Source organism: Pinus tabuliformis, chromosome J (assembly GCF_031772625.1).
Source record: "Pinus tabuliformis cultivar Carrire ecotype Pingquan chromosome J, CPIR1, whole genome shotgun sequence".
NCBI lineage: Eukaryota > Viridiplantae > Streptophyta > Pinopsida > Pinales > Pinaceae > Pinus > Pinus tabuliformis.
The window spans coordinates 403322029-403345472 of NC_142295.1; the positions used below are offsets into that span (position 1 = coordinate 403322029).

The following is a 23444-nucleotide window of genomic DNA, read 5'->3' on the forward strand; positions in this document are numbered from 1 at the left end:
AGTAGCACAGGAAGGAGTAAAGATCGATCCTAAGAAAGTCAAAGCCATCAGCCTTATTCCCCTACCTAGAAATAAGAAAGAAGTTCAAGCCTTTCTGTGGAGAATAAATTTCTTGAGGAGGTTCATACCCAACTACGCAAAAATTGTCAAGGGTATTATGAACATGCTCAAGAAGGAAAATGAGGTTACTTTGCCCCTAGAGATTTTTTCATCACAATCAAAGAAGCTTTGGCCAAGGTCCCGGTACTAGCCATCCCCGACTATTCAGTACTTTTCTATATCTATTCTTTCGCCTCTCCACATAGTGTCATTGTTGTGTTGCTATAGAAAAACAAAGAAGGTTATGAGCAACCCATCGCCTTTTTCAATCAGGTCCTAAGGGATGCTAAGCTGAAATATAACATAGTGGAGAAACAAGCCTACACACTAGTCAAGGCTCTGAAAGCATTTTGTATGTATGTGTTGCAATCAGAAATCACAGCATTTCTCCCAACGACAATAGTCAAGGACATCCTGGTGCAAGGAGACAATGAATGAAAGAGGGGCAGGTAGATAGCTAAAATACAAAAATATTAGCTAGAAATAAGACCTACCAATCTCATCAAAGGCCAGGGGTTGGCCAATATTTTATCTGAATCGAACTGCCAAGCTATTGGGATAAACTTGATCACAAAGGAGGGCAGACCCAAGGATCACCAAAACAAAATTAAAACAACTGAGCAAAAAATCTATGCCAGATATGAGGGACCGCCCTGGTATAAGAAAATTTTTCATTAACTCTTATTCATAAGGTGCCCATTAGGGTTGGATAGATCCAAATACCGAAGTCTGAGATTGCAAGTGCATAAATATATCATCATATTGCTACCAAGTGAGCATCACCATGTACATTAAGATTGATAGTTCAGGACAGGGCTTTAAAGGCGTGATGTGTCAGCAGTTGTGGTTTTAAGGTGAGCAGGTGGTGCATCCAAAACCGAGATGGGCTAATTCAGAAAGGCTCACTGTGGCATGGAAACGACGGGGTCGGCATCGAAAGTAGTCGTAGATTTCAATAAGGGAGATAGAGCATTCAAAACCAGGCATGGGTAGACCCAAAAGGGCCTCTTGTGACACAGATTCAGAGGTCGACGCCGAATGCAATAAAGACAGAAGTTGGCTAAGAATCATAGGAAGCCATATTGTGAGCAGACTAGCTACTAAAGCAGAGACGATCACAGGATGGGCAAGGAGAGATTTTTATTTGATTGTTTACATATTTATTGTACTGTAATGTGCCTCCTTTCAAGGAGGTATTTAATTTTGTAATGTTTTTGCGCCATAGAGCCATCTATGATTGAGACAACTATGTCAACTCGACAACTGAGACTAGGCAAGAGATATTTTGTTGTAATGAATGTTCTAGCTCCCCTCTCTAGATAAATAGGCGAAATAAAGACTTAAGAAAGGTTCGGAAATTCTAAAGAAAACACTACATGTTATTTTCAGACTGTATGGATTTGTAATACATATCTTTCAGAATATCAATGAAATGGTGGTGATTCCCCCTTCAAGTATTATAGTATGTTATCCCTATGTTAAACCCAATTTATGTTCATACTTCTTCTTTGAATTCATGCAATCACAGTTGTTAGTAATATTTCAAGCCTTCCTCACATATTCATTTGTATCGATAAGTTAATGCAAGCGCTTGTAATCATATCACAGATTCATTTGTATTGACATTGTTAATGCATGTGCCTGCATGGATTATTGAAATTATATCTTTAATAGTTGCGCTTCATGAATTATAGCACCCAATCTCTTTGTTGTCCACTATATCTGCTTGTTACTCAAATAAATATAGAAATTCCTAATGCCTCAAGCTCTATGCGTTAAGTGTAGAATTCTTGAAGCCTTATGCTCCATATGACGAGTTTCTATTTCTTCTAATCCTCTATCATTTTCTCTATAAAGCTTATTAAATTGTAAATCTTGAACTACTCGGCCTCCACTGTTTTAGGCATATTTATGAGATTTGTACATGTGAAGAAGTACCAGAAGTTCATGTCTTACTCCTTTAGGTGAATGAACCAACCCAATATATATATATATATATAAAAACTATATGTGATGTCTCCATTTCTAGAAAATCTAATGAGACACACAAAATCTAGGTGTGCCGAGCACTGGTATATATATATATATATATATATATATATATATATATATATATATATATATATATATGTGTGATGTCTCCATTTCTAGAAAATCTAATGAGACACACAAAATCTAGGTGTGCCCATGCACTGGTCTTGTAGCAATCCAATGCTGTCTCTGGGAGCCACAACATCTTTTGGCATTGTTGTCGAGGAACGTATTGGAGTATTTTTCCCTCGAGATACAAGAAGTTGAGAAATCTTTGTGTAGGTGAGTGAAGTCTGCTCTAGTTGCATCCACATCACCTTGGCGACTTCACACCCCCCATTATCATTCATCATCCTGAATCTTAAAAGACCTCACACTCGCTTAGATACATCTCAGCAGAAAGCCCCATTCGTATCTGACCCAGAAAAATTAATTTTCAGGAAAGTCTGGAAAGAGAAAACTCCCCTTGCTGATACTACCATCTTACCAACCTTTCAAGCTTCCTCATCCAACTCTCAGCCCACTGTTACTCACTTCTCAGGATTTTCTCATAAGGCCCTGACATACCCTGCATTCATTCTAGCCACTCCTACCACTGTGTTTTTGGGCCACGTTTCTCATCAAGTCTCAATCCCCCTCCATTAATCCAGATGGCTATTGCAGGTTTTTTTCTAAATAAACATGCACCTCTTAATTTGCCTCAGCCTCTAAGTGCAATACCCCAGGACTACCTAAAGCATCTGCCTAGGTTCAATGGGGAAGATGATAACATGACACAGAGTCACATTGAAACCTTCAGTGCTTTTGTCGGGAACATAAACGTGGAACAACTAGATGTGGGCATGAGACTTTTTGTACAATCCTTCGATGAAGAGGCTAGAAAGTGGTTCAAATCCCTACCCAATGCCTCCATCACTCCCTGGAAGGAACTTGAAAACTCTTTCACATAGAAATAGGGTGAAAATAGAAACCATGAGTACCTCCTCACAAAGTTTATGCCATAAAGAAGAAGCCAAAAGAGGATATCTCAGAATTTTTAAAGAGGTTCAACAAGCAATACAATAACCTGCCCTCCTCCAGCTGCTACCCGAGTAGCCTTTTTTGGAGTATTTGAGTCTAAATTTGGCTTTACTCTAAGGTAAAGGAAGTCTATCACCCTAGTTCAACTCCAAATCAATGCACTTGAGGAGGAGGCAAATCTCGCTTCAGCAGGAAAGTCAAGAGAAAAGCAACAACCTACTAAGAACAAAAGAGGCAAAGAAGAGGCATCTTCCTCTGGTCGAGATAGAGAATCACCAGACCTAAAGATGGATGAACTAGAAAAACTCATCAGAGGATGAACTAGAAAAACTCATCAAGAATTTATCACAGAAGGTTGGAAAGCTTGAGATTGATAGCAAGAGCCTCTCCAAATAGAATTCTCAAGTCAACAACCGGGTTACAACCCATAGAATAGAAGATCTCCATTAGAAATACTTCCAAGGGAGAGAAAGGAGCAACTCGACCAGATCCCTCATCCTTTATGCTTAGAAGATGGTTCCGATGAACAATTTTTAGATACACAAGAGATGCAGGGAAACTTATATTTCGCTTTCCCTAAAGAAGAACAAGAGAATATGGTTCACCAGGAGGTCAGTCACGATGGAGAAGATAAATATAAGGAAGATATAGATTATTATTGCAAACAGTTTGCAGATTTCATGCAAGCACGACCACAATGTAAATATAACCTAAGATCTTCAAAGAAGAGGTAAAGAGAACTAGAGCAATAGGAGGAAACTGATCCCCAAGTTATTCCTCCAGCAGCAGACAAAGGGAAAGGCAAGCTAAATCCTAACACTTCCAAGATGAAAGTCTCTGCAAATAATGAAAGCAATAGTGTAGAGGGACTCATTGACAAGGAGGCACGTGCCCCGCTGAAAGCTGCCGGTGGTAATGAAGAAGGAATAGAGCCCGGAGGTATAGAAAAAGTCCAACCTACATTTAATCTCCAAAAGGAGCTTGAAAAGGTAAAGATTCATGTCCCTCTGATTGAGATTCTAAAGCAACCTACTTATAAAGCTCAAGTCTCCCAATTCATGCATCTCTCTACCTCAGGACCAACCCATGATAGTTTAAACCTCTAAGAGGAGAGGCCAATGGTCATTTTTGGGCCGCATGTAGAAGAACCTGTCCCTTCTACTACACCTTTCTATGTGAATTTGGTGATCCATGATCTTTTATTCCACAACTTCATGTTGGACTCCAGAGCCTCACAAAACCTCATGCCACTAGCGATAATGGAATAGTTGGGCTTGGAGATCACTAGACCATACAGGGACCTATACTCCTTCGATACCAAGAGATTCAAGTGCTTAGGGATGATAAAGGACCTGGTTGTGAACCTAATTTAGATCCTGGTGAAGAGTGTGGTAATGGACATAGTGGTGGCCAATATTCCTCCTTGGTTCAGAATGCTCTTATCAAGATCTTGGGGTTCCAAGGTGGGGGGATCTATCAAGCTAGATTGACTTATGCCACAATTCCCACTTTTGGAGGTGAGCAAAGGAGACTATACAGAGAATCCAGGTTTGTGAAATCTGCTCAAAAAACTCCCCAGCTCATGGAAAAGAAAGCGACCTCTCCAGCCTATTCTTAGAAGAAGATGAGAACCTCTTAGAAGAAGCATCAATACACCCGACAAGATAGTTGGCATACCAACACTTAAATGAAAATGAAGTATGGAAATTGTACCTTGACGGAGCAAACTCAAAAGAGGGAAATGGAGATGGAATATTGTTGGTATCTCCGGATGGCAGCCTGATACCCCTCTCATTCAAGTTGTAATTTGAGGTGACCAACAACGTAGTAGAGCATGAAGAATTTCTCCTTGGGTTACAGATGGAAAAAAGATTAATATTGAATGCCTAACGGTCTACGGAGACTCTGATTTGGTCGTGAGGCAAATCAAAAATCAATGCCAGGCCAAACACCCCAGATTAAGGACGTATCAGAATGAAGTGTGGGATCTAAGTGATAATCTCTTCCTAGCCTTTAATATCCAGTTTATACCCATGGAAGAAAACAGGATGGCTGAATCTCTTGCAGTAGCGGAAAGCACTTTCAGGCTCCCATAAAATCCACTCCTCAAATATGAAGTAGAAGTCAGATACAGACATTCAATACCTGATAATGTCAAGCACTGGCAGGGATTTTAGGATGACGAGCAAGTGAAAAGACTCATAGAAGTCGTTGGGGAGTTTTCCCACTTCACCATCAATCAAGAAGAAGAAGAAGATCAAGAAGCCACTTCATGTAAAGGCATAGTGGTTGGGTGCAAAATTTTGCAATTGAAAGGGAATGCTATCCCTCGTGGACTGGTCCCACTGGAAAGGATTTTTAACAAGGACGACATAGCCTCCAAACCAATGACCTCGGAGATAGATGATCAAGTAGAAGAATGCAACATTGGATCAGAGGAGGAAACCCAGATGATTAAGCTATCAAAAGGAATCCCCTTGCAATACAGACAAAGGTATTTAAATCTATTCAAATTTTACAAGGACATATTTTCTTGGTCTTATGAATATTTGAAAGCATTTGATACTAAAATCATTCAGCATAAGATTCCTTTGAAGAGTGAAATGAAGCCATGCAAACAGAAACTCAGGCTGATAAATCCACTCTTACTCCCCTCCATTGAAAACGAGGTGAGAAAGTTGCTACATGCAAAGATCATAGTGCCTTTAAGGTACTCTGAATGGGTGGCAAACCTAATCCATGTCCAGAAAAAGAGTAGAGAGATAAGGCTGTGTGTTGAGTTACGAAATCTAAACAGGGCATCGCTGAAAGATAACTACCCGCTGCCTAAGATGGATCATATATTGCAGAAGGTGGTTAGTTCATTTAGAATGTCCATGATGGATGGATTCTCTGGCTACAACCAAGTGGTAGTACACCCTTAGGATCAAACGAAAACTTCTTTGACCACCCCATGGGGAACTTTCATGTATGCTCACATGCCTTTTGGGTTGATAAATGTAGGGGCTACGTTTCAGAGAGCCATGGAAATAGCCTTCGTAGGAGAGCAAGACAAATTCATGGTGGTCTACTTGGACGACATCTCAGTCTTCTCCAAAATTGATGAAGAGAACATCCTCCACTTAGAGCTCACCTTTGAAAAATGTCGGAGGTATGGTCTCTCTCTGAATCCTAAGAAATCCTAGTTCGCCCTGAGTGAGGGGAAGCTACTTGGACACATAGTAGCATAGGAAGGAGTAAAGATCAATCCTGAGCGAGTTAAAGCCATCAGCCTTATTCCCCTACGTAGAAATAAGAAAGAATTTCAAGCCTTTCTCGGGAGAATAAATTTCTTGAGGAGGTTCATACCCAACTACACAAAAATTGTCAAGGGTATTACGGACATGCTCAAGAAGGAAAATGAGGTCAGGTGGAGCTCTACCCCCAGTGATTCTTTCATCAGAATCAAAGAAGCTTTGGCTGAGGCCTCGGTACTAGCCTACCGTGACTATCAATACTTTTATACATCTTTTCTTTCGCCTCTCCACATATTGCCGCTATTGTGTTGCTACAAAAAAACAAAGAAGGTTATGAGCAACCCATAGCCTTTTTCAGTCAGGTCCTAAGGGATGTTGAGCTGAAATATAATATAGTGGAGAAACAATCCTACACACTAGTCAAGGCTCTGAAATCATTTCGTATGTATGTGCTGCAATCGGAAATCACAACATTTGTCCATTCTCAGATGCTACATCCAATAACAATGGAAATGGCATTGTTTGGATAGAATTTCCAGAAGTAAACATTGGAAAGCATCAAAGAAACAAATTCAAATAGTTCTATGAGATAAATATCTTTTCATATGATGAAACATGGAGGACATGGAGATGAGACCTTCATCTATCTATAGTACAAATTTTAGACACTAGTTCTCTATAATTGCAAAGATATTCTTTGAGGAACTTAGGGTTCCTGAATGCTTTTGAAAAATGCTTCATATAGGGTAGCCTAGGATTTTTTATATAACATTCTTGTTTTGATATTTCAAAGTGTTAAATATAGTAGAGATAGATAGGATATTTCTAGGTACCTATGGTATAAATTTTAGATGTTTTTTCACTACAATTTCGAAAATGCACTCTGAGGAAGTGAGGGTTCTTGAATGCTTATGAAATATGCTTCAAATAAATTAGCTTGAAAATTTTGATATAATTTTATTTATGAAATGTTTCATACTATGAAATATGGAGGAGATAGAGAAGAAATCACTATATACCTATGGTATAAATTTCAGACCTTGGTTCGTTATAATTTGGGAGATATGCTATAAGGAAGTTAGGGCTCCTAAATGCTCTAGAAATATGCTTCAAGCAGGTGAGCTTAACATTTTGTCTATAATCTTTTTTCTAAGAGGTCTGAGACTTCGAAATAGAGAGGAGACAAAGAATAGATCACTAGGTACTTGTGGTAGAAATTTCAGACTTTGGTTCACTATACTTTTATATATATGCCATGTGGAAGTTGCAGTTACCTACTAGTCCTTAAATCGGCTTCAAATAGGTTACCTTGGAATTTTTCCTACAACTTATTTTTAGGGTCTTTTCATATTATGAAAATTTCAAATATATGAGGATACATATATAGGTGCCTTAGGTAAAAAATTCAAAATCAAATTTGAAAAACTGGATACATGAAATTTTGTACAAGTATTTTCTTGAGAAGTGGCTAAGAACAACAAGTTTTGGCGGAAGTAAACTTGGTGAAGCCAAAAGAAGTTAACATACTTGGTGAAGGTAGAAGTATTTAGTAGAAGTAGTGAAGGTAGAAGCAACAAGTAGGCATGGTGAAGGAAAAAGAAGTAAAAAAAATCTAGTGAAGACATAAGCAACTAATAGACCTAGCGAAGGCATAAGCAACTAACAATCCCGGTGAAGGTAGAAGTAGCAAGTATACTAAATGAAGTAGGTCGGTTCCCATGAATATTTGCAGCTTTGTGAATTGATGTCTCCTCTAGTTTCGTTCCCACAAAAGTGGCACTAGAGGGAATTGGTATCTCCTTTAAGTTGATGCCTACAAATCTTGCAGCAAAAGGGATTGGTGTCTCATATAATTTGTGCATACAAATCTTGAAAAAAATGGGATTAGTGTCTCTTGAAGTTTGGTGCATAAAAATATTGGAGAAAAAGGGATTGGTGTCTGCTATCTAGGTTGGTCCCTACCAATCTTGCAAGAGAAGAGATTAATGTCTCCTATAGGTTGGTGCGTAAAAATATTTCAATAAAAGGGATTGGTGTCTCGTACAGGTTAGTACATACAAATATTGCAATAAAAGGGATTGGTCTCTTTTATAAGTTAATGCCTACGGATATCTTAGCAGGTGGGATTGATGTCTTATAGGTTGGTTCGTACAAAGTCTTTCATAGTAGGTTGGTGCCTACAAAGTTTGTATCAATAGGTTGGTGGCTACAAAGATGTGTTATAAAGAAATACCATTTATATCTTGTTCTTGTATGTGAGATTATTTGTTATGACACATGACTATTTAAATAAGATATAAATTTTCTTATACTGATTCATGCACACCCCCCGACCTTGGGTTAGTATAAGTGCGAATCCAATAATTGGTATCAAAGTAAGTTCCTTCAAATGCAGTACAACCACTAGAAGGGAGATATTAGAGGGACCATGATCAATCAAGAAGGTTCATTCACAACCAAAGCTCCATAATTTGATGGAACAAATTTTGCCTTCCGAAGGGTAAGGATGAAGACTTATCTAATGTACATTGTTTTTGACATTTGGACATAGATAATGGATGGTTATAGAGCTCTAGCAACTTCTGCATCTAATCAAGGTGGTAAGAAGGCTTGTATAAATAATGAAAAGTCATGAATTCCATCTTTTATGGCCTATCTGAATAAGAGTTTGTCAAAGTAATGCATGTGAATATGGAAAGGACATTCGGGACAAACTTCAAAATAATTGTGAAGGAGATGAAAAAGTGAAGAGAGAAAAATTCAAACCCAAAGAAGACAGTTCAAAAGATTGAATGTGAATGATAAAGAATATATTGCAGTCTACTTCCTTCCTATGGATGAGATGGTCAATGTTTTCCGAGAACCTAGTGAAGAAGTTGAGGAATGAATGCTTGCATTGAAGGTGTTGAGATCTATCCCCTTAATATTTGATGCAAATATATCATCTACTAAAGAAATAAAGGATATGGAAAATATGAAGATGGATGAGCTGCATGGGATTTTCACTACATTTCAAATCACGATATAAAAAGGAAAGTAAACTTTGAAGGAAGTAGCTTTCAAAGTTTCAAAGAAGACAAAAGAACTTAAAGTAATGTCCATATGCAAAATGTGAGGAAGAAGAACATCAAAATAGAAGCAAGTCATATAAACACAAAAGAGGAATGCATTCCAAGAAGAATGGTTTTTATTCCAGAGAAGATATTATCTCCTCAAAAGAGAGTGATAAAGATGCATCTAATATTAATAAAGAAGAGCTTCCTTTCTAACACAAATATTGTTGATAAAGAATATGAATATAATCAAGAAGAGAGAATTGACTCAAAGGATGATAATATTGATAGGAAAGTAAACCTTGAGGCATAACTTGTTAGTGCCCTAGAAGAAAAAGGATCATGATCTTGATGAAATAACAATTTTCATCTTAAATACACAACTAGAAGATGCAAAGATGATAAAATAAGTAGTGAGACTCTAGTTGAAAGAAAATGAAGAAGATTATTAAAATCTACAAGAAAATTTTATTTCCTTGAGAATGGAACTACATAAATCAAATACTCAATCGAATCAAAGCTTGAAATTTGGAAATAGTGTCGAAATATTAGATGATATTCTCAGCCATCAAAGGTCACCTTTCATCAAATGGGTCTTTTATACAAGGAACGTCATAAGACCTTTTAGGAAGAATCAAGCACAAAGCCTTAAGAAAAGGAAAATGAAAAAAATCCCAAAAGTTATGCTAATTTTCTCAAGAGCCCCTTCAACAATGAACGTGGCACGAGGAAAGGAGATGAACTTCATTGTAGATGTGATTTTCTAAATGGATTTGTGAACGATGAAAGAATAACAAAGAAAGGAGATGAAAGCCAATAGAGAGTTGATTTTTCTCACAAGATCATCAAGAATGAATTCAAAATCTCTTCTTTGGATATTTCCTTTCTTGTAATAATTCTTGTCTAAAATAAATAAATTGTAGAGCTTATGTGAGAAGTAGAAATAGAGGATCGTAGAAGACCTCCAAGAATGGTTTTATGAGCAACAAAACCAGAAGTCTTAATGAAGGTGGTGCTAGATGATACAAATTATTTACTCACCTATTGGATCATATTGAAAGTCACAAGTGTAATACTTACAAGCACAAAGCATGTGACTATACAAGTAGCACAAGAGGGTTTCCTAAGAAAAGAAAGAAAGAAGATATTACCAAACATAGAGGACAATGTGCAAAGGTATGGAAATGAATGCAACAATAATAGGAGTGTGGACTTGATCTATATTCTCAATGCAAAGTAAGAAAATGGTTTATTGATAGTGGATATTAAAAACACATGACAAAGGATCATAGTAAATTTCTTACTCTAAAAGAATGAAAAGGAGGCAGTGTTGTCTTGGGAGAAAATGCATCAACAAGGATAGTTGGAAAGGGCACGAGTCAGCTTTGATCATGAAAAAACCAAACCTCATAATATCTCGTATGTTAAACACAATATTCTAAGCTTAACAAACAAGAGAGCCTAAAAAAATGATTTAACACACATAAAGTGAACATTGTTAAAAAGTTGGTATTTCAATTACATATGGCATACTATTTAAAGGAGCGACAAAAATAGATTAAAATGTCCAAAAAAAAATTCAACGGAAAACCACCCATTTCTCTTGTATAGGGATGAACCAAAGCGTTTTGTGCTAGGTACAATATCAATTTCCATCCATTTAAATAGAAGATTTAGAAGCCATGGATATAAAATTAAATAAAAGCCCTAAACATTAATTTTATAAAAATATTTATGTTTTGAGTAATAGGATGCTATATCTTTTATTTAGCGGCACTTATTGTACATTGTGATGACAACTTATCCCCGCACCTCCAGCTGCAGGGAACCCACGACCGCTGAAAAAGAAGATGCGTTCATTATAATTAATAATAGTTGTCTCCACAAGAGACACTCCTTATCGTTAGCGGCGGGATAGTTGTTTCCACTGAAGGATAGTTGAGACTCACTGTGATTCTGCAAATCGGCGTGTTTTGTATGGCAGTATTGTGGGCATCTGCTGCTGCTGCTGGTGGACAGTCCAGGAAACTTGCTGCTTTGGTGGAAGAGGCATCTATTGTTTTGACTTACCATGCTGGTCCTCTGCTGTCTGCCAGTGGGGTGATCCCTCTCCATTTGATTTGGTATGGGCAGTTCACCCCTGTTCAACGCTCTATTGTGGGGGATTTTGTAGCTTCATTTTTTCTCGATTTTCTATATTTACAGTTCCTTTCGTCTTCGATAAGCATGCTGCAATAGACTAAAATGCTAAAATAGAAATATCATATTGAAAATTTGAAGTTTAAAATTTAGCTAAGTAGTAAACAAATTGGGATATCTGAGGCATTTCTTCCCGTGTTTCCACTGTTGCCTGGGGCGGTGTTGCAAATTTTGGGGTTGTATACAGTAGCATCGTAGCATTACCGTTAGTTGTCATGCTGGAGGGTTTTCAATAACTCGAACAATCGTTATGGCAAACATCTTAATAGCCTAATTCAATTGCCAGCTGCTAATCACAGGTCCAAGAGCTGGGAACAACCTAGTAAAGCCATTCAGGAACAAATAGTTGGTGCATATTTTTATATTAAAGGGATGGGCCGTCAGAGGATTGTTATCCATATGTACAATTTTTTGTTTGAATCCAACCGAAAAGCTTGAATCAAATTATTTGTGATATATTATAGAAACTTAAAAGAAATGAAAATCTTAGAAACACATGGCTTTGGAAAGAAGGGCTGTTTTTTCAGGATGGGAAAACTCGCTTTAAACTTTACAAAATACATTAAGGCAGTTTCTGTTGGAACTATTTGTCTATCTAGTTATATGCGTATGTCTTTATGAGAAAGCAAGAAAACCTTTTGGCCAGGAGGTAGAGGGGAGAGATGAGAATGTCTATGATAACTTACAGTCTAGAAAATAGATAGCACATGTTGTTAATGATGTCAAGACAGAGGCTACCTCTTCTGCATTCGGTAGTTTCAAGAAAGGAACCATGTCATCTCTCAAAGGCCTCCAAGAAAGGAACCATGTCATCTCTCAAAGGCCTCCAATAAAAAAAATGAGAATGGCAAGGAAGTAATTCCACTACTTGGGTTTGCTATTTTGTTTCTTTCACCTTGCAGAAATTAAATGATCAGCATCATTGTTTCATGGACTGTAAATAGGGAGCAGATCAAAGAGGAAGAGGAATTCTTTAATTGTTCATGCAACTATTGCATGGGCACCTAGAATTAGCTATGATGGGAATCCATAAACTGTATCCTTATGAGCTTGGGTGAATATGGCTCAACTTAGTTCTAAAAACAATTATTTTCTCGACCAATGAGGTAAATTGGATTCACCTTTATGATAGCATGAATACTAGTATTATTTCAGTGATGTCTGAGGCATTTCCATCCACATTTTATGATAAATAAACTTTTTTCAACTATTTGAATCATGGTACAAGCACTACCTTGACTGCTTTAAAGGAAATTCACTACGAAAATGGATTTGGTTAGCCCTCCCTAAATACGATTGTGGGAAGATTTGCTTGGCATGAGTAGGGTTAATTAATAATTCTTACTTCTAGCCTTAATAATCGCAGAACATGCCAAATTGCTATTGGCATAGCATATCCAATCAAGGAAGTCCAAGCCATCAATTCTCCAAACTAGTACTGAATTGCACACAGTGGTAGTGCCATGTTGAAAACTAAATTATAACTGAAAACTGCCACGAACATATTAGATGGGTCCTATTTTTCTGTCTTTCTATATACGATGTTCATATAATAGAGATAAATATCGAAATAAATAGATTGCTAATTGCTTCCGAGGACAACAAAAATAGTTGAGAGACCCCAATTCGCCACCCTAATTAGTTCATTGGTCCAACTTCGGGGTTTTCCCAGGTTGCAGACTGTCATTCTGGGAATATAAATGATAAATTATAATTAAGAAAATGCTGGCACACATTTGACCATACTACATCAATCCCTTTTTCTGTTCCTCCATAAATAGTGTTGATATACTAAAGATAAAAATGAATATCAATAGGGTATTTATTACTTCCGAGGGCAGCGAAAAAACTTTTTAACGATTTATTGATTCCAAATGGAAATGGATACAATAAATCTATAGATGGATATTCAACTCTTTTCAAAGCAAAATAGCCTCCGAGCATGACCTGTACAAATACAAAAATTATTAGATACAACAGTTGGTTGGAATGAATTAAATTGGAATCTAGCAAAATACATAATCTTGTTAAGAGAACTTGACTGGTTTTTGACCTTAACATGGATGAAAAAGTTCATCATATACTTCATTGGTTGTTATCAAAGTTCTTCAACTATCCGAAAAGGCCACCTCATGCAAAGTCCGAACACTACACAAAATTAGGTTTTAATTCACATTCATCTATTTATGAGATCCCTTGCTGCAAAAAACATTCAGAGGGCCATATCTATTGAACGTCTCTGTCAAGATATCATCATCAAGAAATACATTGAACTCTTTCCATTTGCAAAAATGGATAACAACCCTCAAAAGGAAATATTCTATTGGATCATCTTTTTGGAAAGATTAGCTCTTGTGTTATTCTTCTCTATGTTAGGTAACTCTTTAGCATGGAAGATGCACAATGGGAGAAATGTAGAGTATGGATGGAACCTTGGAGAGAGGGAAAGGAGGTTTACAAAGTTTCAGAGGAATTGAAGACTCAACTATCTCAACAGGGTTATGAAACACTCGTTGATGATTGAGATGAGAACAAGGCATCTGTTTAGTCCTTAGGTTGGACATCAAAGCGGAACTAGGGTCTCCAATGAAATCTTACAAAAGAATGGAGTGCTTAAGTGTGCAAGAAATAATGACTAATTACAAGGAGTAACTAGTTACCCTACTTATCCATATCTTCACCCTTTAGACAATAGTATACCATTATTCTATTGTTGTTAAGACACATTGTAGTATTAGTATTAGGCCTAAGGGATGAGGGAAGAAATAGGGATTTTTAAGAGCTTCAATCCTTCAATAGGAATAGACTATAGTACTTAGAATTAGATAATATCCTTATACTGACTCCTTTATCCTAAGTTGTTCACTAGACCCATTATAACTTGATACTAGTGCTAAACCAAGGCTCCTACAAGACTATTTACCATAATAGAAAATGTAAATTCGATTCTAGGTCTTACGCTGTACAATAGTACATTAAGAGTCTTAGAATTGGATTCCTTATAAGATTCATCTAGCAAACCCCAACCCGAAGAAGACCCGTGGTGTAGTTGAGACCTATCAAAATTGAAAATGGCTCACACTCAAGCAAAGAAGTACTGGGTAAGTATGCAAGTAAAAAGTCAATTGTTGGCACTGCACCTATGTTCAACATTCATTTGTATTACTTTGAACACGGTACAAAATTGTGAGAATAATGATGAAAGTTGACCAAGTCTCCAGTAAAACACATTAAAGTGGGTAAGTGATCAATTTAGACAACGTGTTCATACATGCTTACTAGATTAAGTCCCAATAACCATGAATCAAGGATCCTCCTATACCAATATATATTTCAGGACAACCCTAAAAAATTAAAACTACAACTTTAAAATAATATTTGTCACACAAAATATGTCATAATTCCCTTATTTAGTGTTCATCCTCTATGTACATATAAAACTATGTTAATCATTCATTTTGTGTCGAGTTATCTTTTAGTGCAAATCAATCATTTCGACAATACCCCATCTTTTGTATGTAGATACAAATGTAAAACACCCATCCCCCCAAATTAGGAATTCTTATGTAACTCTCACCATTCCTTGTCTTATGTAGATATACTTGCATGCATGACCTAGATTATCTTCATATTAGACAATTTTTATTATTAACATGTTGCTTTCAGATGTTGGATCAAGTCATGAAAAAAAAGGAACTGTGTATCCTACATAATAATTAGGGTTCAAAAATAAAAATAAGAGGGAAAAATGAACTAGATATTGTAGATGAGGACATCAAGTAATTTATATTTAAGTACTTACAAATGAAGTAGGCCCATCAAGTTTTGTACCAAAATCTAAGTTTGCTAGAGAAAAGTATGAATTTTGATGCATTTCCTTTTCGTGTCCATTCCCTCCGATCCGACCACAATCAGACAAACCAGGGATGTTGTTCATTTCTTCAACATTCTCCTTACAAGATCCGTTTCCAAGTATTTCCACATTAACTGAATGACCACATCTTATTCCATCCAACCCCATAGCAATTTCTATCATGACAAATGATTTTACCATCGAACATCACCTGGGCACTTGAACGATCACCTCGTGGATTCGATCAACAGAAGGAATGGTGGCTCTCTGTCCTACCTCACTAGTGTGGCAGATATGGTAAAGTATGAAAGTGTTAATGGTTAGTCACAGGAGTTGTTAATGATTGGGATCTTAGGGCCTATTTGCATGAAGCCTTCCATTGTTATGGCTCTTAAACGGGATCAACTGTGCTCAACTATGTAAATTTTAATTGAGCTTGGCCAATTGTTTCTATGGATGATGAATCAGTAGCCTTCAAAATCAATTGGAATTTTCACAACAACTTGGCATTAATATGGCTCACCCCTCCAAAATTCAGTCTCCACCCTCCTTAGTATATCTTTTCGCTCTTCCAAAATTTAGTTTAATTTTCTAGGATTTTGTCCTCTTTTTGGTTATGGTATAATAAGACGTGTTAAATAACTATTTCTAATACAAATTTATATGAAAAAAAGGGCAATAAAATCATTTTTTAAACAACCATGCATCTTATTCTTAGATTTTTATACTAATAAATCATATGTTTTGTTTTTTCATGTATTTGAACTAGAACAATTCAATAGACACTCGTTGAAGATTCGCTGGAATAGTTTAGAAGACATTGACACTTGCATTTTAACAGGTACACAATATACATGCCACCATTTACAATTACATTGACATAATAAATATCACCATGTGTACATCATCTCAAAAACATAAATTGGCATTTGTCTTAGAAAAGAGTAACTTGTTTGAAGTAAACAATTTCTCATATGCGATTGGAGACTATTTGTTTCATAGTTTACAACTTTTACTACATTATACATATATATCAATATAAATAAGAAAAGGAGCAGTGAAGTATTTTAGAAAATGTTTAGCAAAAAAAGATAAGCAAGCAATTATGTCTTATCAACATGAACTCCATGAAGAGTCATCAACAAAAATACACAACATCAGTAATCATGATTTGCATTTTGCAAAAACGTCTAGATCAACTTCACTTGATATACCTCTAGAATCTCGAGGACTATGGGGAGACATTTTTTGTATACATTGGTTATCAAATTGGTTGAAAATTCCATTTAGAATTTGGTCCAAACCAAAATTGAAAATGTATTTGCACTTTAATTCAAAAATTGCAACAAATACTTATGATATACTATTTCACGATGAAGATCATATAAATGGCCACTTTGAGCCATTGCTTTGCAAAAATGACCCTATTATGGTTTCTGCCTGCTCGAAGCAAACATACATTGCATATGAACAAATTAACTTATGCATGTTTGAACATCAAACATTTAGGGCCATGACCAGCGTCGGTAGAGTGACCATGTTCAATAACATATATGGTGAGAGTGCATTTGAAACAATTTGTTATCTTCTAGATAATGGATATAGTGTGACATGCCTTCGACTTATCATTGCACAAACATTTTGCAATGCATTTGTTCAAAATGACCCATTTGCAATTAGATGCATAGCATAGCATATATACTTTAGTTGTATAGAAAAGTACAAAACAATAGCTACTTGGAAGGAATACATAAAACAATTAGCTTTGCCCTATAACAAAGGAAATATTGAAGGAGATCTATTTGTCTCTGCTTTGTTAAGAAAAATGCTAAACATACATTTCGTCATTTGGTCTGCAGCTGCAATGTCCATATTCAAGAACATATGTAATTCAAAAACAATACTTAGAACTTTGAACATATTGAAATTTGAAACAAGTATAGGTCATGTCTACTATGAACCTTTACAACATATAGGCAAAATTGAACGTCGAATAATAGGTGAACTTGGTGCAACCAAGTTCAAAGCATCTGAAGCAATAACTGATCTTGGTGCAACCCAATTCAAAGCCTCTTGGAGCTTAAACAAGTACAACAAAATTCTATCTTTGCCTCTCTTGTTAAAGACATTATTCGAAGGAAGTTGAAAACACAGAAAATCAAATTTTCCTATAACACAACAACAATGAAACAATACATAGTGCTAGAATATTTAGAGCAACAATGCACAAAAACATCTCATGTTCCAATTGACATTAACACTGAGGATAATGTCATCTTTGAATCATTGCAGTGTTTGAAAAACAGTGTTTCGAACAAGCCTGAAGCAATAGATCAACTAAATGCAGGCAAATTCAAAACATCTTCTTCCATAAATAAGCAGAAGAAAAACTTGTCTTTGCATTTGCTTAAAGGCGCTATTTGGAGAAACTCAAAAACACATAAAAGACAACTTGAATATAATCCAACAATAATGAAACAATAAGTAGTACTAGAAAATTTGTGTCAGTCAAGATCAAGAAAAAGATTAAGGAACAACTCAACAGAATTATCAATGTCTGAAGAAAAATATCTAGCACAGCTAAATGATACACCTATCTTTCATTGTTCAATATGTCAAAGAACCTTCTTTAGAAGATATTCTTTTGTGATGAAACAAGTGAACCAAAAAACACATGAAAAAAACATTAGGAAACCACTAGCTTGTTTCCATGAATTTGAAAAACCTAGTTTTGAAAATGTCGAAAATAACAGTTCCTTCATTTGTAGGCTTTGCAAAAAAGAATTTTCAGATGACACAATTCCTAAATACAGAGTTCTTGCAAAAACAAGAAGAAATAAAGGCACTAGAACACTTAGTCAACTTACTGAACTAGAAGAAAGACTAGTGGCATTACGATTGTCTTTTTTTGCAAATAAATGAAATGAGCCATCGACATAAAAAACCACAACTAGGTTTAACTGGAGGAGTCACCAATGTCCTAACTAACATATGTGTAATTCAATCTGTGTTGCCTCGAAACATAAAAGACATTGACACAGTGGCAGTTGTGCTAAAAGAGCATTTAAAATTCAAAAGTGCCTATGCATTTGGTCGGGTTCGAGTTCACATAGTCATGAAAGCATTAAAACAATTATGCAAAACAACACTTTACAAGTTAGAAAATGTTGCGATAGACGACAATTGGAAACAATTGTTCATAGAAAACCAAGGTGCATATGATAGTACATCTAAGATTGGAAATAATGAAAACGATAATCAGGGTTTTGATGAACCGATCACAATTGGTTCATGGTTTCACTGATCCGCATATTATCCATGACCTTGTAAATAGGAAAATTAATATTGCACCTGTTGCAGGTTATGTTCCATTAGGAATTTTCCAAGATAAATACTCATAAGAAATGAGTTTTCCATCATTGTTCTATGGAAAAAAATGGCCAAGTGATTTGTCGAAAAACTTTACATATCAAAAAATCTGTCAATGGGGAGTCCTACATAAAAATCATGACTTTTCTTACCATTATGCTAACTTATTTTATAAAGCAATTCGCATTACCATAAACCAAGTATTGAATGTTATGTGAATTAGAATTAGAAAATGTCTGTTGAAAGGAAGAAAACTACTTGTAAAAGATGTTAAATCCAAACCAAATTTGGATTACAGTTTGAAATCTGACATTGGGTACGTGAACTTAAAAGAAATTCACACTTCACCTGACTACCATCAAAAAATACGTAAAAAGCTATATGCAATGATTCGACAACTAGGTCCACCTACTTTCTTCGTGTCCTTTAGTAGCGCAGAGCATCTTTGGGAGCCTTTGATGAATGCATTAAAACATATAAGGCAAAGCACTACGAGACCAAACAAAAATGAATTGCGCACTCATTAATAAGAAATGATCCTGTAACTTGTGCACTTTACTATAGATCTAGGATGGATTCTTTGCGTCAATTAATAGCTCATGCTTACACGTATTATTGAGAAATTGTTGACTACTTCTACGACACAGAATTCCGAGACATAGGAAGTGAGCATGAACATGGCCTATTATGGATAAAATCTGCACCAATATATGGTAAAGACACAAATATTCATGTTGAAAATTTTGTTGATAAATACTTGTCAACTGATTCATCGGTTCTACCAAAAGACCTTAGAATCGTCCAACATCATTGTCAGACAAGAACTTGTAGGAAACATACAAAATCCAATTGAAAATTTAATTTTCCAATACCTCCAATGAAAACAACAAAAATACTTGAACCTCTTGAATTTGATAGCGCTAAAACAAAAACAAATTTAAAACTAATATTTGACACAATAAACAATGTCAATTATGATCAAAAGGATACATTTGATAGCTTATTGCATAGCATTGGATTAACAAACAATGAATAAATACATGTTATCCAATGTACACTAAATTAGACAACTTTATTGCTTTGCTCAACACATCCCAACAATTTGGATTGCAAACACTGACTCTCAATTTGTACTCAATTCATATGCCGCTGCTATGTGTTGTAGTTCCTATATGACAAAAAAAGATAAAACACTTACATCGACCTTCAATAAATACGCGAAAATCACCTTAAAACAAAATCTGATATCATGAACACTATTAATTGTCTAGGAAAAGCTTTAGTAAACATGCAACAAATGTTTGCCCAATAAGCAGTGCACATTGTGTTATTGCTTCCATAAAACTGTAGTTAACGAAAATGTATTTTCATTAACTCATCTCCTATAGAGAAATATGCATTTGTTTTGAAAATAAAAAAGACTTGCTAAAGGAACCAGACGACTTTGAATACATACTGTGTCCACAAATGATTGACTATTATATTCTACAACCTATAGCTATTAATGCTATATGTTTAGCAAAACTTGCATCTAGTTATATAAACAAAGGACACAAATGCAAACAAGAAAATAATCCATATGTCATTACGAGCATGAGATATAACAAATAAAAATACATTGAATTTTTTTGTAGAGAACAATTAATGTTATAATATATGTGTCGAGTGAATGAGACCATGATCAACCAACATCACCTAAGTTGACAATATGCATATGTTGCATTGGAAAAAAAATTAGGCAAAATGAACGAAAAATTAGATTTGTTACAGGGCCTACATGGGGTGACATAGATGATGCAGTCAATGCAATAGAAATACAAACTGAACAATTATAAGACATAGATAGTCTAAAACCAAACGAAATAGAAAATAGGAGATTTGATAAATCCATCAATGCAAAATACAAAACATATGATTTCCAAAGTGTTTTGTAACATTTTCAACATACAAAGAACTTGACTTTACTATCTACAAGGCCATATGAAATTGTCAATCAACGAAATATACCAGAAGGCATAGAGTATTATGAGTTAATGTGACAATTAAACCCAAAACAGGCAAAATTATTAGTTTGCGTGATAGCAAGAAAACTTTATAGGCCAGATGAACCAATTCATTTGTTCTTGACACGAGGTGTGGGAAGAGGAAAAACATTTATAGCACTAACAATTTTCCATTCCTTAGTACGTGTTGTCACTCACTGCATTGTGTGTTTCTGTTGGTCAAGGTTGCCCAAGAGAAGTGAAGTTTGAAGCCACCTTCCCAGGCCACATAATATCTCAGGGCTTAATCGTACCCTCTCCATTCCATAGTGCTCAGAAAGAGATTTCCAATGGTATATGGAAGTCCAAGATTAGACTTCTATATCAGAATTTAGAACATGTTGAAGTTACCCTTGGAAAGCCCAAAAAACAAAGAAAATGACCAAGTATAAAGGCAAATCGCATATCAGTGGGCCGTGGCACATAGCAGGTCAAGGTTTTGCAATGTGGATCGCTGATATCGCATATCAGCGATAACAAAAACAAAGGGGTGCATATAAACGTCAGTTCATGAAGCCGTCGATGCCGATAACACTAAAAATCACCAAAGTCTGGGCCTTAGTGTTAAAGCGCCAGGAGGACCGAAATCCGATTAACAAATGAAATGCATGAAAAACAAGAACGAGTGGCCCTCTTTCTCTCTCCTCCACATGGAAAAAGGGTGCATCGGGCATATCGGGGATCTAAGGGACTACCATCCGAAAGAAAACCATGCGAATTGTCGATTTTGCTATCCAGTGTAAAAGCATCGTGGAAGGCTAAAATTAGTTTACAAAGCAATTTCATGAAAAAACCAAGGTCGGGTGGACCCTTTTTGTCTCCTCCACGTGGCAGTAGGGAAGGTAACATGGCCATACGGGGGACACGTGTCACTCAGTTCTGGCATTCTCAGGGGTCCTATTATCTATAGGGACATTTTAGTGTGACACGTGCCACAACTCACAGGGTGACACATGGTAGTAATGATGTCACCCCCTGCAGATCGGCGATCAGCGATCGGCAATCACACAGCTTAAGGCACCCCTGCACCTCAGTCCCTTCTGACCTGCGATTACGATATGCGAGAAATCCTCGCAGATGCGATGTTTTATTTGTTCTACCTCATGAGGATTTCACGTCCAGACAAGTCAGGTCGCGCTATGGAAAAAAGGTAATGGGGCTTTCCCCTCCTGAAGTGTGATTGTTATACCTCCAGTGGACCCGACCTCGCATATCAACGATCGTAGGGTTCTAAAGGTCTCAGCACCTGAAAGCTAGGCCCCTGGTCACAACCCCCCAAGTCATATAAATAAAGAAATAGTGTGAATGGTTAAGGGATATCGGGATTCGTCTATTTCATGATGTTTTTTTACAGCTAAAGGCCAGTATGAGAAAGTCCCCCATATTGCCACTAAGAGAGCATCATCAGGTACATCAAGGTGTCGATAGTGCATGACAGGGCTTTAAAGGCATGATGTGTCAGAAGTTGTGGCTTTAAGGTGAGCATGTGGTGCATTCAAAGCCGGGATGGGATAATTCAGAAAGGATCACTGTGACACGGAAACGATAGGGCTGGCGTCGAAAGTAGTCGTGGATTTCAATAGTGGAGATGGAGCATTCAAAACCAGGCATGGGAAGACCCAAAAGGGCCTTTTGTGACATAGATCTAGAGGTTGGCGCCGAATGCAATAAAAATAGAAATGACAGAAGTTGGATAAGCATCACAGGAAGCCATACCATGAGGAGACTAGCAGACACAATCACACGATGGGAGAGATTTATTATCTGATTGTTTATTCATTTATTGTACTGTAATGTTCTTCATTTCAAGGAGGCATTTAATTCTGTAATGTTTTTGGGCCACAGAGCCATCTACGACTAAGACAGCTATGTCAACGCAATAACTAAGACTAGGCCATATATATTTTGTTGTAATGAATGTTCTGGCTCCCCTCTCCAGATAAATAGGGGAAAGAAAGACTTAAGAAAGGTTCAGAAATTCTAAAGAAAACACTACATGTTACTTTCACACTGTATGGATTTGTAATACAGATCTTTTAGAATATCAATGAAATGGTGGTGATTCCCCCTTCAAGTATTACAGTATGTTATCCCTCTGTTAAACCCATTTTATGTTCATACTTCTTCTCTGAATTCATGCAATGATAGTTGTTAGTAATATTTCAAGCCTTCCTCACATATTCATTTGTATCGACATTGTTAATGCATGTGCCTGTATGGATTATTGAAATTATATCTTTAATAGTTGTGCTTCATGAATCACAACATCCAGTCCCTTTGTTGCCCACTATATTTGCTTGTAATTCAAATCCGTATAGAAATTCTGAATGCCTCAAGCTCTATGCATTAAGTGTAGAATTCTCGAAGCCTTATGCTCCATATGATGAGTTTCTCTTTATGCTTATCCTCTATCATTTGCTCTACAAAGCTTATTAAACTGTAAGTCCTTGAACTACTCGGCCTCCATTGTTTTAGGCCTATTTCTGAGATTTGTACATGTGAAGAAGTACCAGAAATTCATGTCTTACTCCTTTAGGTGAAT

At 36.3% G+C, this 23444-nt stretch overlaps 1 protein-coding gene across 1 annotated transcript in view; it reads left to right on the top strand.

The window, feature by feature from the left end:
• The first annotated feature begins 3977 nt into the window (after positions 1 to 3977).
• The window catches only part of LOC149227502 (protein EXORDIUM-like 2), a 30395-nt gene continuing 10928 nt past the window's right edge, over positions 3978 to 23444 (top strand). Inside the window, exons 1-2 of the mRNA XM_089380527.1 lie at positions 3978 to 4089; positions 11424 to 11562. Of these exons, the coding sequence (XP_089236653.1) occupies positions 3978 to 4089; positions 11424 to 11562 (251 nt within the window). The remainder of the gene's footprint in view (positions 4090 to 11423; positions 11563 to 23444) is intronic.